We start from the raw sequence: 17808 nt of genomic DNA, 5'->3' as shown, positions 1-17808 counted from the left end.
TAAAGGATATGGTGTTGATTCGAGTAGTCATTTCTACATGCATCCATCAGATAATCCTGGTGTGATGCTGGTTCAAGTTCTGTTTGATGGCACTGGTTACCGTTCATGGAGAAGAGGTGTATTGCGAGCACTTTTGGTAAAGAACAAATTAGGTTTCATAAATGGCGAATGTAAAAAGCCAGATTTAAAATTCCCAATGTATCGCCTGTGGGATAGGTGTGACGATATGGTCACATCATGGATTCTGAATTCTCTAGCTAAGGAGATAGCCGATGGAGTTGAATATATTAACGATGCAGTAGAATTGTGGAAAGAGTTAGAAGATCGTTACGATCAGACGAATTGTGCAAAACTGTACCAAATCCAAAAGGAAATTAATGATTTATCTCAAGGAAACATAGACATCACTGCTTATTATACCAAAATGAAGAAGTTGTGGGAAGAATTAAGCACTCTAAGTGTCAAGAGTCAATGCGGATGTCATTGCACCTGCGGAGCCAAAGAAAACATACATAAGGCATAACAGGATAGGAGATTAATCCAATTTCTTATGGGCTTGAATGAGGTCTACACTGTAGTAAGAGGAAGCATCCTCATGATGAATCCATTGCCTTCAATGGCACAACCTTTTTGCTTGTTAGTTCAGGAGGAAAAGCAAAGGGAAATCAGACCAAGTAATCAACTCGTCATGAAATCGGCCTCGTTGAATGTGAACACCACGGGATCAAACAATTTTAGAACCAATTATTTACCAAACAATAAGTATTTTGGAAATAATAGGTCTCGACCCATGTGCGATTACTGCAAAAAGCCAGGACATACCAAAGATAAATGCTATAAATTGCATGGTTACCCTCAAAATTTTCAAAACACTCAGAATCCAAGTAAAAACTACAAGGGCAACAGAGAAAATAAATGGAAAAGAAAGAGAACATTGGCAAATGTACATGGAACATCTACTGATATAACTTCTATGGCTGGGGATGACCCTGGTCGTAAGGATGAGAGTCAAAATGTAAGCCTTACTAAGGAGCAATATGGATAGCTTGTCAACCTTCTACAACACTTTCAGACTGGAAATGGTGGTGATAGCCCAAGCGGAGTGATCAATGGAGCTGTAAATTTTGCAGGTATGATAGTCTGTTCAAGTAAAGTCACTTTTGTTGATTTCGGCAAACTTTCATGCAAATGTTTCAAATCAAGAACTGACACATGGATCATAGACTCAGGTGCATCAAACCACATGACATTCAATAAATCCTCACTAACCAATGTTATAACCTTACCATATCTTGTCTTAATTACACTTCCTAAAGGCTATAGGGTAAAGTAAGGGTGGCATATGGGCCGGGCTTCGCGGGCTTCTTGTTGGAACCGGCCCGGGATCAGGACCACGAACTAACGGTCCCGAGTTAAGTGGGCCGGTCCCGGGCCCAAGCGAACCTAAGTGGGCCCAACAGATACTTTCTATTTTTAAAATTTTTTTATACAAGTTAGAGAAAGAAAATGGTAATAAAAATATCTAAGACAATTTATAAATTATATTATATAATTGTCATACACACACACACACACACACACACACACACACACACACATATATATATATATATATATATATATAGTATAATATAGTATAGTATAGTATATACTATATTATACAATATATATACAACTTAAGATATATAAAAATATTTTAAAGAGATATTCAAAGCAATGCGTTATAATTTTATTATAGCATTAAAAAATCATGCCAATATCTTTCTTAGTCTTCCTCCCCCCTGTGGAATGAGAACAACAAGGTGCTAATACCACCATTGAGAAGAAAAAAAAACTAATCAAGATGTGCCAAAATACAAGTTACATATTAATTTACATGGTATCTCTTACAAATTTCATAAATCCTTCAAGGTCCGGAGAAATTTCCGTTGGTGGTGGCGGAAAAGAAGCTTGGTCATCACCGCTTCCAGGCGAAGCATCATCCTCCGCAAGTTCAGCTAGCATTTCTTCGTAAGTTTCGTCTACCTCTAGTTGTGATTCAGCAAGTCCAAAATTTCTTCTTTCCGAACGGATCCAATCTCTGAAAAGTACTGATTTTTCCAAGCTCTCCCTCATAGACACTCTATAATCACCGAGTTGAAGTCTTGCTTGACTGAAAGTGCTCTCTGATGCCACTGTTGAAGCTTGAATAGTTAAAATGTCTCGGGCCATCCTTGAAAGAATCGGAAAGTGTTTTTCTTTGTCCTTCCACCATTCCAAAATATTAAAGGAGCCGTCGGGATTCACTTCCTCAATTCCCTGTGACAAATAAACTTCAAGCTCATTTAGTTGTGAAAAATCACTAGTACTAGAACCTTGAGAACCCCTGAACCCTTGCCCAAGCACTAAGTGCTCTTACTCCTGCAGTTCTTTTAGATGATTGAGAACTAGAAGAAGAAGGAGTTGGAACATTTGATCTAGCATGATCTAATGCAACTTGATAAGCATTATAAATTGTTTGAACATTTATTTTAATTAAGGCTATTGCGTCCGGAATTTTAGACAAATCCTCATCTTCAAGTGCTAAACCATTATAAACAGTTTCATACCAAAATTGAGGACCTCCTAATTTCATAGTAGGATTTAATAATGCAGCAACACCGTAAATAGGGGGAATAGGGAAAAAATATTTTTTAAACTTTTTTCTCATAGAATCAATAGCAAGTTGATAAATTTCCCCACCCTCCGAAAAATGATCAAATAAATTTGCAAGTTCTGCAATATAAACTAAACAGTTAGAAATAGTAGGATAATATTGCCCAGAAAATTTATTTGTAGCAATAAAATATTTTTCTAAAATATCTACAAGCATTTTAACATTAGCCCAATCCGCATTTGTATGGTGCTCATCATCATCACTTACATGAGCATTAAACGTTGAGTTTATGGGATTTCTATATTCATATGCAACAACTAAGCTTTCATACATGTAATTCCATCTAGTCGGGCAAGGTTTAGGAACCTTTCTTTCTCTTAGGCCAAATGCATCACATCTTTTAAAATATTCTCTAAGCCTACTTCTACGGTTTGAATAAAAAAGCCAATTAAGAATCATTTTAACCTTTTCAATTTTAACATTTAAAATTCGCATACCACCACCCACAATTAAATGGTAAATATGACAAATACATCTAATATGAAAAATGTTACTAAATGCAGGACTTAGTGTAGTAGTAAGCAAGGCTATAGCATTTGTGTTACTAGTAGCATTATCCATTGAAACTGATATTATTTTATCATTAATATAAAAATATCTACAAATATCCGTAATCGTGCTAGAAATAAACTGCCATGTGTGAAGTGAATTAATTATTCTATAAGTAATAATGGGGTTTTGCATTATCCAATCCTCATCAATCCAATGACTGGTAATAGTAAGGTAATCACAGTCATTACCACTTCTACCAATATCAGTTGTAATAGCAACACGACAATTTATATGAGTAAATAAATAGCGCAAATATTGTCCATATTCATGTTTATATTTATAAATATCGCTCTTTACGGTTATGCGAGGAAAATATTAATAAGTAGGATTATAAACTTTTCTAATATAATGCACAAAGTGAGGGTTAGAGGAAAAACTATAGGGTAAGCACATAGCAGTAACCATTTTTGCCAATTCTTTTCGATCTTTTTTTGGATCATAATATAAAATACAACCGGTAATAGTGTTAATTCCCGGTTGAAATTGATTTGACCCGGTACTAAGGTCAGCCTGACTAGGTACACTTGTCCCCTCGGCCAAAGCTTTCATACGAAAATATCTAGCTTTATCTTGAGGGTATAGTAATATGTGTCTAGTTAAACTCCTCCCCCCAAACTTCCTGTCCCCCCCCCGACTTCCAACATATTTAAAAACTAACTCTTTGCCACAAGTTTTACACTTAGCCCTATTTTTTTCTCTTAGTTGAGTAAAAAATGGCCAAACAAGAGATGTTTCTGCCCGTTTAGAAGGTTGTCTAGAAAAAGTAGGGGCAATAATAGGAGGGTCAGATGGGGCATCATTTGGATTATTATTAGTTGGATTAACTTCAGGAGCAGGACTAGCGGGTGTATCGTCATCCGGTTGCGTTTCATCAAAATCTATTTCTTCATCATCATTTTCATCAATAGTTGGATTACCATAAAGAGCATTCATATATTCATGGTTTAATTGTTCACCGGGTGTAATATTATGGCAAAATTGACTCTCGGTAAATTGTAATAAACTATTATCGCTATCAAGAATAGGAGGTATAGGACGGGTAACAGGTTTGGGTCGGGGAGCCGGAAAAAATGGAGGAGGAACAGATTGGCCACTAGATTCACCACTCTTGGATTTTCCCTTATTTTTACTAAATATTTATTTTAAGGAATAAACCATCTTAATTAATCAAGCAAAGTAAATAAAATAAAAAAAACTATAATATTAAAACATAAGAGTTGGAACAAGTTTACCGAATTGACGAACAACTTGTTGAAAATTAATTATCGTTGAAGACTTCAATTCACCAATTTTACAATTTTGCACAAAATGTAACAATTAAGTAAGCAATTATAGAAGAATATTAGAGAGAGATTGAGAGAGATTGATAATTTTGTGAGAAAAATGAAAGAATAAGGGGGTATTTATAGTTGAAAATAGGGGAAAAGTATAATTATAAAAAGTTTGGGGTTAAAACAAAATTTGAAAGGTTAAATGACTATTTTGCAAATAGCCAACGGCTATTTTGGCAGACCAAACGGCTAGTTTTTAAATGTCCAAACGGTCAATTTTTATTTTTTTTTAAAATTATCAGTTGGGCCCGGATAGGCCCGTTTAGGACCGCTTGAACCGGCCCACTTCTCAGTCAGTCCCGGTCCCAAACGGTCCCGATCTCGTGGGCCTCCCCTATAGGACCTTCCCACTACCCAGCCCACCTCCCCACGGTCCCGGTACTATCCGATTAGGACCGTTTAGGCCCACCACCCATTTGGACTTGCGGTCCTGGGCCGGTCCCGGTCCCAACCGGCCCACATGCCACCCTTAGGGTAAAGGTGACTGAAATTGGGAATGTGACATTGACCCCTGAAATCAATTTGTATAAAGTCCTTTTTGTTCCTTCCTTCAAAAACAATCTCATTTCTGTCCATTATCTAACTTTGAATCTAAAAGGCATTGCCTCCTTTACTGACAATGCTTGTCTACTGCAGGCCCCTTCAATGAAGAGGCCTCTGGAGATTGGTAAGGTGGAGGATGGCTTGTATCTTTTATGTTCACAATGTCTTAAAGATGCGGTAGCTCCAGATAAACGTTCTGTTTCTTGTTCTTCTAGTTGTGATTTGAATAAAATGTTATGTCCCTCATGTCCCAATAGAGTGTATTTGTAATCCTTGTTCATTTGTAAATAATCCAACATTGAATAAAGTGCTCCAATTTCCTACTGTCAATTCCTACATGTCCCGTGGAAATAGCATGGATCTATTGTGGCATAATAGACTTGGTTATGTACCATTTGTGAAAATGAGAGGGATATCATCCATACCTATAAGTTTTTTTTACCTAAACAACCCATCTTATGTTTCATTTGTCCTAGGGAAGGAAAAATAGGTTACCCTTTCCTCAAAGAACCAGCACCTGCAGACAAATATTTGAGTTGTTGCATATAGACCTATGGGGACCTTACCATGTAGCAACTCATGATAATTACAAGTACTTCATAACAATGGTTGATGATTATAGTAGATCCATATGGACTCATCTGCTAACCTGCAAAAACAACACGCTGCAAATAATTAAATCCTTTGTGTCCCTGATTGAAAACCAGTTCAATACTACCATAAAAGCCATCAAATCAGATAATGGGCTTGAATTTACTAGCAGGAAAGCCAATCTCTTTTTTCAGTCCAAAGGCATAGTACATCAGAGAACTTGTTCCTACACACCACAACAAAATGGTGTGGTGGAAAGAAAATACAAATACCTACTAGAGACAGCAAGAGCCCTTTTATTCCTGTCTAAATTTCTTGTTAGATATTGGGGAGAATGTATTTTGACTGCAACCTATATCATAAATAGACTGCCTACTACCTACCTTAAAAATAAATGTCCTTTTGAACGCTTGTACCAAAGAAAGACAGATTATTTGCACATGAGGAGCTTTGGTTGCTTATGTTATCCAATTGTCCCCAAAGTACTTAGAGATAAGTCTGAGCCTAGAACAACCCCTCATGGCTTTGTGGGATATCCCTTTAGAACAAAAGGATACAATGTATTGAGTCTAACCACTATAAATATACATATTTCCAGGGATGTAATCTTCCATAAGAGTGTTTTCCCTTTTGTACTTTCATCTGATTCCAATTTTGATTCATTTCCTAATGTACCTAGTTCACTTCCACATCCAGTATTTTTGAATGATACTGAGGATCATTTTTCAGACCATGTTCCAGAGGTTCATGGGGTTTCAAGAGTCACACCTAATGAAATGTCACCTAGTTCTTTCCATGTTTCACCTACTGTTACACTTGTGTCCTATGTTGCTTCCAATACACCCAAATCGCCAGTCATTGGTGTCCATTACCTAACACAACATCCTCATAGCCCACAACCTACTCAACAATTAAGAAGGCCATACATGGAACCTAAAACTCTCTCTCACCTGAAAGACTACATTGTCTCAATTCCCAAATTAACATCATATATAAAGACAACTGGTCAAACCTCTCTTTCTGGTTTATTTTCTCACAACAACCGCATTGCACCTAATGTACTAACACATACTAGTTAGACTCATGCTAGAAATATTTGTCATGTCAGTGAACCAAACTCATATGAAGAGGATGCTATCAACCCTACTTGGCAATCAACAATGACTCAAGAATTTTAAGCTCTATATGCTAATCACACTTGGGACTTAGTTCCCCTACCTATTGAAAATAAGGCAATTGGCTGCAAATGGGTATACAAAGTCAAACATAAATTAGATGGGAACATTGAGAGGTTTAAGGCTAGGCTAGTTGTGAAGGGTTACACTCAACAAATGGGTATTGATTACACAGAAACTTTCTCCCCAGTGGTGAAAATGATAACATTTAGAGCATTGTTAGATGCTGTAGTAAAAAGAGGCTGGAAGATCTATCAGTTGGATGTAAATAATACATTTCTCCATGGAGATTTGCATGAAGAAGTCTATATGGAGGTGCCACCTGGTCTGGTAGTAGAGAAACGAGGCCTTGTTTGTAAACTAAATAAGTTATTGTATGGCATGAAGCAGGCTAGAAGATAATGGTATGCTAAGTTGACTGAAGCCTTATGCTCTCGGGGTTACAACCATTACCTTCATGATTATTCATTGTTCCATAAGAAATAAGGAGATTCAGTATCTTCATGGCAGTATATGTTGATGATGTGCTCTTAACGGAACCAATCCCCATAAGATTGAGCAGTTGAAGAGTTTTCTACATAAAAGTTTCAGAATTAAAGATTTGGGTTGTTTGCATTACTTCCTGGGATTAGAAGTATTATACAAGTCTGATGGCACTATCATTTCACAGAGGAAATTGTCCTTGATCTTTTAAAAGAATATGATTGTTTTGGGTGTACCAACATTTCATCTCCTCTTGATCCCACTGTCAAGCTCAAAGCCAAATGAGGAGCATTGTTGGTGGATCCTACCTACTACAGAAAATTGGTTGGTAAGTTGAACTTCCTAACCTATACCAGACCTGACATAGCTTATGGTGTTCAATACTTAATCCAATTTATGCAAGAACCCAAGGAACCTTACTTAAAAGCTGCATTCCACTTGTTAAGATATCTGAAGGGTGATATTACCTTAGGTATCTTCATGTCAAAAGATGAGGACTGTACAATAAGGGCATTCTATGATTCTGATTGGGCTGCATGCCCAGATTCAAGAAGGTTAGTTAGTGGCTATTTGGTATTATTGGGAAATAGTCCTATCAGTCGGAAGTCAAAGAAGCAGGAGACTATATCTTTATCCTCAGTAGAAGCTGAGTACAAATCACTCAGGAAGGTAGTAGGAGAGTTAGTTTTGTTATGTACATTATTGGATGGGCTTAATGTGCCATATCCCAGGCCCGTTTCAGTACATTGTGATAGCCAATCAGCCCTCCATATTGCTAGAAATTCTGTGTTTCATGAGAGGACTAAGCATATTAAAGTTGATTTCTATTTTATGTGTGACAAACTACACTAAGGACTCGTATCTCTACACCATATCACTACAAATGAGAAGCTAGCAGGCATCCTCACCAAAGCCCTTACCGGAGTGAAACATTCTGTTGTATTAGGCAAGTTGGCAGTGTTGCCGACACTTCCAACTTAAGGGGGGGTATTGAGATTAAATATTTATCCTATATTTCTTCTCTTTCCAGATTAGTCAGTATGTATTGAGTCAACAATTAGTAGTTAGTTAGTGGTCAGTATTTAACAGTTGTAATCACATTAGATTAGATATTTTACATTCTTGTTGCTAGTTGTATATAAGGGGACCTATACACAATTAATTAGATTGAGATTTCTTCATCTCCACTCGCGTGTTCTCTGCTTTCTCTTCTCTGTTCTTGCTTCTTTCCATATGCTTCTGACCTCCATTGTAGCTCAGTTTGAGCTAAGTTTGATAGAATTATAAAATTAGTTATATATATAGGAAAAACAAATGAACGTAAGCATATAACTTTTTACCAGTCTTCTGTAAAAATATTTGAAAAGATTTCCTTTTCTAAAAGCTGAAGTTATCATTAGTTTGAAATAGATAAAAACAAAAAGTGTACATGAGTGAACAAATGGAGTATTTTAACACCAGAAAATGATCAACCGTTTAAAGGAAGGAGATGGAAGATGTGGCTTAAATGTAAGTCACAATTATTAATGTGAAATAATCTGATGGAGGTCGAATGTAACAATAAAACTAGGGGTTTACATGGACGGGATTGGTTCGTCTTTTATCAAAATCAAACCAAACCAACTATATCAGTTTGGGTTTGTTCGATTTTGTCAGTTATTTTTGTTACATGAATATTATTTCAATCCTACTTTGTTAAAGTTATTATTTCAATCCTACTTTGTTAAAGTTATAGATAAGTGAATATATGTTTAGTAAGTGCGACGTTTTCGACGCAGGTGCGCATGCGCAGATGCGAGCCATTTTTCGCAGAAGCGGATTCCTTGGACTTAAGTGAAATCTGCACCTGCGAGGGTTTTTCGCAGGTGCGGCGTCGCAAAAACGGTACAAAGGTCGCAGATGCGAGGATCACTGGGCAGAAATATGAAATTCGAGGGTTTTGATTCATAATTTATTTTGGACTTAGAGAGTTCGGTTTGAGGCGATATTTTGAGGGATTTTCATAGAGAACTTTGGGGTAAGGAATTCTAACTCATTTTTGATTAATTTACTTGAATCTATTGATGATTTCATCATTAAATTAGTGTTTAGGAGTTGGAATTTGGGGGAAAATGGTAGAAACTCCTTAGGCAAAATGTTTGAGTTTTGAAAGGAGAATTGAGGTCAGATTTGGGTAATTCTTATATGATTGGAATTGATATTGAATGAGAGTTCGGATTTTGTAATTTTGTCGGGTTCTGAGGTGTGGTCCTGGGTTGACTTTTTGGGTCGATTTTTCAGTTCTTTGCGAAGATCATAATTTCAGTGTTTGAATTAGTTTCCTTAAGTTATATTTATAGAATGAAATTATTTTCGCTAGATTTGAGCCATTCGGAGTTGGAAAATCGAGATTGACTTAGCATGGTTTGAGGTAAGTGGCTTGCATAACTTTGTGTGTGGGAATTTCTCCTTAGGATTGGTGTTACTTGTGATAATTGTGGTGTGTAAGAGCCGTGTACGCAAGGTGACGAATTTGTATACGGGCTATATGTGAAAATTACCGGTCTTTAGCTATGTAGATTCCTTTCATGTCTTAATTGAGTTATCTTAACATGTCATAGTCATCATATTTAGTCTAATTTAACCTGTATACTTGTCTTATCTCTTACTTGCTAATTGTTCTACAGGTTTAGTTGAAATTCTTGTTTTTCTTATTCCGTATTCATTATTTAACTGTTAAAATCTTACTTGAAATTACTATTTCTTGAAATATCTTGTTGTTGGAACTGGTATTGAGTTACAAAGGTCGTGATTCCTATTAAGGCAAGGTGTTAAGTTGTGAAATATCATTTTATTGAGTTATTTTTCCGGTTGTTATTGTTGAGACTTTGTGTACATTGTGGTTGAGCCGTGGGCTCCTTGTTGTGAAATCCTGTTATTGTTTGGTTTCTCTAGCAAATTATGATATTGGGATCTTGAGGTGCGATTTGTGATACGTTGTGATATTGATACGTATGTGGTGGTATAAGGTCTGGGTGTTGAAACGCATGCGGTGAGATAAGGTGGGCTTGATACGCGTGACTAGTAGGGGAACTACTATAAGCCATGCAGTGTGATAAGGTGGGCTAAAAGGCGGGATGCTATTTCGGGAAAAATAATTTTTAAAACTAAATGTAAAGGCTCACGCGGTGATATAAGGAAATATTGTGATTTATTTTGTGATTTGAGACTATGAGGCGGTACCTTGATAGTGACTCTTGTTGACATTTCTCCATTCTTTTGTACTTGTATTTGATCGTTGTTTCCTTAAGCATACTATTAATTATTTTCTCCATGTTGCTCTATTTTCTTAGTTATGTGTATCTAATCTTGTTACAATATTCGCTCTTTAATTTCATTACTGTTTTTATTGTACTGCCTACATTTGTTCAGTTTTTTATTTATTTCCTGTAGGACCCTGACCTGACCTCGTTACTACTCTACCGAGGTTAGGCTTGGCACTTACTGGGTACCGTTGTGGTGTACTCATGCTACTATTTTGCATATATTTTGTGTAGATCCAGGTACTTCATACCAGCCCAGGCATTAGTCGGGATTCTACTGCGGAGACTTCATGGTATACATGCCGGCGTCCGCAGGCCTCGGCGTCCCCCACTCTCTAGATCTTGTATTTCATTATCCTTTATATATATAGACATGATGTATAGGATTATCCAGTATTCACACTTAGAGCTTGTGACTTGTATTTTCACCAGGTCTCGGGATTTTAATATACTGAGTTAGAGCGTTGTTTTGTATATAGGTGTTGAGTTTGAGAATTTTATTTATTATCATTTCAATTATTCCGCATGTATTAGGCTTACCTAGTCTTAGAGACTAGGTGTCGTCATTATATCCTACGGAGGGAATTTGGGGTCGTGACAAGTTGGTTTCAAAGCTTTAGGTTCGTAGGTGTTATGAGTCACAAGCTAGTTTAGTAGAGTCTCGCGGATTGGTACGGAGATATCTGCACTTATCTTCGGGAGGCTATGGAACCGTTAGGAAAAGCTTCACTTCTTTGATTCCTTATCGTGCGAATTTGTTGACTTCGGGATTCTAAACTTCTATTTTTCTATTCTCTCACATATGGGAGGACACGCACAGCCAGATCAGACGACCAGACACCGGTACCTCCTGCTAGACCCGCGAGAGCCCGAGGTCAGGGTAGAGGTCGAGGAGGTCCACGTGGTGCAGCCAGAACACCTGCACGAGCTGCCACAGAGGAGCCACTGGTAGCTCCAGTTGGAGAGCAGGAACCTAAGATGCCTGTTACTGCACCAACACTTCAGGAGACTCTCGCCTAGTTTCTGAGCATGTTTGGTACTTTAGCTCACGCAGGGTTGATCCCACTTTCTCTTGCCATATCTCAGGCTAGGGGAGGAGCATAGAATCCCGCCGCCCGTACCCCATAGCAGCGGGTCCAGGTTGACTAGGTCCCAGAGGTCATACCAATACAGTCGGTCGCCCCAGTTCAGCCCGAGTTTAGGGCCGCAACTTCTGAGGGGGAGCAGCTCAGGCTCGAGAGGAACAAAAAGTACCACCCTCATACTTTCAGCGGCTTGGCTTCAGAGGATGCCTAGGGTTTTATTGAGGAGTTCCACCGTATCCTTCGTACTATGGGGATTGTGGAGTCTAGTGGGGTTGCTTTCACTACTTTCCAGCTTAAGAGAGCGTCTTATCAGTGGTGGCGAGCATATGCGTTGGGTAGTCCGGCCGAGGCAGCTTCACTCACTTGGGCTCAATTCTAAGATAAGTTCTTGAGGGAGTTTGTTTCCCAGAGTCTCAGAGATGCATAACGCGTAGAGTTTGAGCAGTTGCGCCAAGGTTCTATGACCGTATCGGAGTATGCAGTCTGGTTCAGTGATTTTTCTAGGCATGCACCAACCTTGGTTGCTACTGTTAGAGAGTGAGTTTGTCAATGTATCGAGGGGCTCAACCCTTGTATCAGATTTAGCATGGCCCGAGAGCTGGAGATAGACATCGCATACCAGCAAGTAGTGGAGATCGCTAGGAGATTAGAGGGTAAGTGGGCCCAAGAGAGAGAGAGAGGAGAGGGAGGCCAAGAGGCCTTGAGATTCTGGCACATACAGTGGCGCATGTGCCCTAGTTGCAACCCGTCATGGTAGGGGTTATGTGAGTCTCTATGTTCATTCAGCACTTCCAGCTTCCAGCGATATTCCAGCCACTCCTAGGCCCCAGGTTTCCCATTATGCACCGCCATTGTCTAGTGCACCCCCTGCACGGGGTGCTTTCTGTGGTCAGTCCAGTCGATAAGGCCCAAGCCAGCCACAATAGCCACTTCCTCCAAGAGCTTGTTTTGAGTGTGGTAACACCCATCATATGGTGAGAGATTTCCCTAGACTTAGGAGGAGTGCACCTCCACAGATTACTCAGGCTCTGCGTGTTCCATCGGGTCCTCAGGCCATGGTTACCGCACCAATTGCCACTCCACCTGCACAGCTAGCTAGAGGTGGAGGTCGGGCAGGTAGAGGTCACCCTAGAGGGGGAGGCCATGCTAGATATTATGCCCTTCCTGCTAGGACAGAGGGAGTTGCATTCGACTCAGTTATCAGGTATTGTTTCGATTTGTCATAGGGATACATCAGTCTTATTTGATCCAGACTCCTCTTATTCATATGTGTCATCTTACTTTGCTCCATATTTGGGTGTATCTCATGATTCTTTGAGTTCTCCCGTCTATGTGTCCACACCCGTGGGAGATTCCCTTGTTGTTGACCGTGTGTATCGGTCATGTTTAGTTGTCCTTAGTGGTTTTGAGACCATAGCCGATTTATTATTGCTTAGTATGATAAATTTTGATGTTATTTTGGTCATGGACTGGTTGTCTCCCTATCATGCTATCCTTGATTGTCACGCCAAGACGGTGATGTTGGCTATGCCAGGTTTACCACGGTTAGAGTGGAGAGGTACTTTAGATTATGTTCCTAGCAGGGTTATCTCATTTCTAAAGGCTCAGCGGATGGTTGAGAAGGGATGTGATGCATATCTAGCATATGTGAGAGATGTCAGTGCTGATACTCCTACCATTGAATTAGTTTCGGTAGTGAGGGATTATCCAGATGTATTCCCGGCGGATCTTTCGGGCATGCCGCCCGACAGGGATATCGATTTTGGTATTGATTTGCTACCGGGCAATTAGCCCATTTCTATTCCTCTATATCGTATGGCCCCACCAGAGTTGGAGGACTTAAAGGAACAGTTACAGGAGTTGGTTGATAAGGGTTTCATTCGGCCTAGTATATCGTATTGGGGTGCTCCGGTCTTGTTTGTAAAGAAGAAGGATGGTTCTTTGCGCATGTACATTGATTATCGCCAGTGGAACAAGGTTACAATGAAGAACATGTATCCATTGCCACGTATTAATGACCTATTTGATTAGCTACAGGGTGCCAACGTGTTCTCTAAGATTGACTTACGTTCAGGCTATCATCAGTTGAAGATTCGGGAGCCAGACATCCCGAAGACTGCCTTTAGGACTCGGTATGGTCATTACGAGTTCCTTGTATGTCTTTTGGGCTAACCAATGCCTCAATAACATTCATGCACTTGATGAACAATGTATTCCAGCCCTATCATGACCCATTCATCATTGTGTTTATTGACGACATCTTGGTGTATACCTGGAGCCGAGAGGATGATGAACAACACTTGAGGACCATGCTTCACACCTTGAGAGAAAAGAAGTTATATGCAAAATTTTCAAAGTGTGAATTCTAACAAGATTTGGTGGCATTTTTGGGTCATGTAGTGTCGAGTGAGGGGATCAAGGTAGATCCGAAGAAGATTGAAGTTGTGTAGAGTTGGCCCAGACCGTCTTCAGCTACTGAGATTCGGAGTTTTCTTGGTTTGGCATGGTATTACCGTTGATTCATAGAGGGTTTCTCATATATTGATGCACCTATGACTAGATTGACCCAGAAGGGTGCTCCGTTCAGGTGGACTGAGGAGTGTAAGGAGAGCTTTCAAAATCTCAAGACAGCTTTGACTACGGCCTCGATGTTGGTATTGTCTTTGGGTTCGAGGTCTTATACTGTGTATTATGATGCGTCGCGTATAGATCTCGACGCGGTGTTGATGCAGGACGGTAAGGTGATTGCCTACGTGTAACAACTGAAGGTGCATGAGAAGAACTATCATGTCTACGATCTTGAATTAGTAGCTAGTGTTCATGCCTTCAACATTTAGCGACACTATTTGTACGGTGTCTCTTGTGAGGTCTACACCGACCATCAGAGTCTACAACATCTGTTCAAACAAAAGGATCTTAACTTGAGGCAGCGAAGGTGGTTAGAGTTGCTTAAGGACTATGATATCACCATTCTATATCATCCCGGAAAGGCCAATGTAGTGGCCGATGCCTTGAGTCGCAAGGCAGAGAGCTTGGGCATTTTAGCATATCTACCGGTAGCAGAGAGGCCATTAGACTTGGATGTTCAGACCTTGGCCAAATCATTTGTTAGATTGGATATTTATGAGCCGAGTCGAGTTTTGGCTTGTGTGGTTTCCATGTCTTATCTTTATGATCATATCATAGAGCGTCAGTATGACGACTCCCATCTGCTTGTCCTCAAGGACACAGTTCAGTACGGCGATGCCAAGGAGGTCACTATTGGGGATGACGGTGTATTACAAATGTAGGGCAGACTATGTGTGCCCAATGTAGATGACTTGCATGTGTTGATTCTCCATGAGGCTCACAGTTCGCGATACTTCATTCATCCCGGTGCCCCCAGGATGTATCAGAACTTGAAGCCGCACTAGTGGTGGCGGCGGATGAAGAAGGATAGAGTGAAAAATGTAGCTCGGTACCTAAACTATTAGCAGGTGAAGTATGAGCATCGGCGGCTAGGTGGATTGCTTCAAAGGCTAGAGATTCCAGAGTGGAAATGGGAACGGATCGCTATGGATTTTGTGGTTGGGCTCCCGCAGACTCAAAGGAAGTTCGATGCAGTATAGGTGATTGTGGATACGTTAACCAAGTCGGCTCATTTCATTCCAATGTTGACTACTTATATTTTAGATCAGATGGCTCAGGTTTATATTCGCGAGATTGTTAGGCTTCATGGCTTCCCGTTATCTATCATCTCGGACTGAGGACACAGTTTACATCGCGGTTCTGGAGAGTCGTACAGCATGAGTTAGGCACTCGGGTTGATTTGAGTAGAAAATTTCACCCTTAGACGGACGGACAGTCTGGCATACTATTCAGATAATGGAGGATATGTTTCGTGCATGTGTGATGGAGTTTGGAGGTTCTTGGGATCAGTTCTTGCCGCTCGCAGAGTCTTTCTACAACAATAGTTACCAGTAGAGAATTTATATGGCTCCGTATGAGGCTTTGTATGGGAAACGGTGTCGGTCTCCGGTGGGTTGGTTTGAGTCGGGTGAGGCTAGGCTATTAGGTACATACTTGGGTTCAGGATGCCTTGGAGAAGGTTAAATTAATTCAAGATCGACTTCGCACAGTTCAATTTAGACAGAAGAGTTATGCGGATCGGAAGGTTTGCGACGTTGCATTCATGGTTGGGGAGCGGGTCTTGCTCCGGGTTTCGCCCATGATGGGCGTTATGAGGTTTGAGAAGACGGGCAAGCTAAGCCCTATGTATATCGGGCCATTTGAGATACTTGAGAGGATTGGAGAGGTGGCCTACAGGCTTGCACTACCACCCAGTCTAGCTGTAGTTCAGCCAGTATTCCATGTTTCTTTGCTCTAGAAGTATGACGGTGATCCGTCTTATGTGTTGGATTTCAGCTCAGTCCAGTTGGACAAGGATTTGTCTTATGTTGAGGAGTCGGTGACCATTTTAGACAGGTAGGTTCGAAAGTTACGGTCGAAGAATATTGCTTCAGTAAAGGTTCAGTAGAGGGGTCAGCGAGTCGAGCAGGCGACTTGGGAGACCGATCATGAGATGTGTAGTCATTATCCTTCATATTTTCACCACTTCAGGTATGTCTCTATACTCGTTCAAGGATGAATGTTTGTCTTAAGAGGGGGAGGATGTAACGACCTGGCCATTCATTTTGAGTATTTTAGCCCCGATCCTCTACATTATGCTTTCTCTATACTATATTTTGGTTATGTAACTTGCCGGGGTGGTTGGTTTTGGTTTCGGGTGAGTTTCGGAGTAAAATGGGACATATAGTCCCTAAGTTGGAGGTTTAAGTCGTAGGAGTTGACTGTAGTTTAACTTATGTGAAGATGATTTTGGAATGGAGTTTTGATGGTTATGATAGCTCTGTATGGTGATTTTGGTCTTAGGAGCGTGTCCAGATGTTGATTTGGAGATTTGTAGGTTGTTTCGGCGTGATTTGGCAAAAATTGGAAAGTTGGAAGATTTTGGAAAGTTTGGCCGGGAGTTGACTTTATTGATATCGGTATCGGATCTCGATTTCGAAAGTTGGAATAGGTCTGTAATATTAAATATGACTTGCGTACAAATTTTGAAGTCAATCGGAATTGATTTTTTATGAATCAGCACCGGATTCGGAAATTGAAAGTTCATAGTTCATATGCTTGAATTTGGGTTGAGATTAGTAGAATTTACGTTGTTTGATGTGATTTTAGGCCTTGAGTAGGTCCGTTTTATGTTTTGGAACTTGTTGGTATATTCGGACGGGGTCCCGAGGGCCCCAGGAGTGATTCGTATCGAATTCGGGACATGTTTGGATTTTTGAGACTGTTGAAGCTGGGTTGTTCTGGTGTCACCACACATGCGGAGGGATTGGCTGCAGGTGCGGACTCACAAAAGCGAGCATTTGGTCGCAGATGAGGAGCTGGCCATGCCAAGCTGGGGTTTCAGGAGCGGGAAATGTTCCGCATAAGCGACTTCGCTTTTGATGGAGATGAGCGCAGGTGCGACGCTTTCGACGCAGGTGCGCATGCGCAGTGCGAACCATTTTACACAGAAGGGGATTCCTTGGACCTAAATGAAATCCACACCTGCAAGGGTTTTTCCGCAGGTGCGACATCGCAAAAATGGCACAAAGGCTGCAAATGCGAGGATCGCTGGGCAGAAATATGAAATTCGAGGCTTTTGATTTTGTCACGACCCAAATCGATGGGCCGCGACGGGCACCGGTACCTTACTCAACCGAGTACCAACTTAACGTATCTTTTAGTATCATGCTATCATAGGTAAATTAGACAAAAAGGCTGTCGTGGGATAACTTGAATAAAACATGTAATACCAACTTATACATAAGACATACGGGCCTATAAGACCACAGTGACCACTCGTACACTGAACATAGGCCGAAAAGGCAATACAATCTTTTATGTACATGACATATGTCTACAAGCATCTAAGAGTAGATCAATACCATAAAGGTCAGGACAAGGCCCTGCCATACTAATCCCTACACGTCCAAATCATACTCACCAAATAAGCAGCTCCGGAGC

General features: G+C 40.3%; 1 protein-coding gene across 1 annotated transcript; it reads left to right on the top strand.

Moving 5' to 3' along the window:
* The first annotated feature begins 37 nt into the window (after positions 1-37).
* On the top strand, positions 38-10042 carry LOC138897737 (uncharacterized). The gene is made up of 8 exons (XM_070183746.1): positions 38-467; positions 579-1015; positions 1073-1130; positions 5215-5245; positions 6311-6573; positions 6922-7217; positions 7827-8039; positions 10037-10042. The coding sequence occupies exons 1-8, from the start codon at positions 38-40 to the stop codon at positions 10040-10042; spliced, it is 1734 nt and encodes a 577-aa protein (XP_070039847.1).
* The last annotated feature ends 7766 nt before the right edge of the window (positions 10043-17808 follow it).

Source organism: Nicotiana tomentosiformis, chromosome 8, assembly GCF_000390325.3.
Source record: "Nicotiana tomentosiformis chromosome 8, ASM39032v3, whole genome shotgun sequence".
NCBI classification, from domain to species: Eukaryota; Viridiplantae; Streptophyta; class Magnoliopsida; order Solanales; family Solanaceae; genus Nicotiana; species Nicotiana tomentosiformis.
This window is presented reverse-complemented; position numbering and strand designations above follow the sequence as displayed.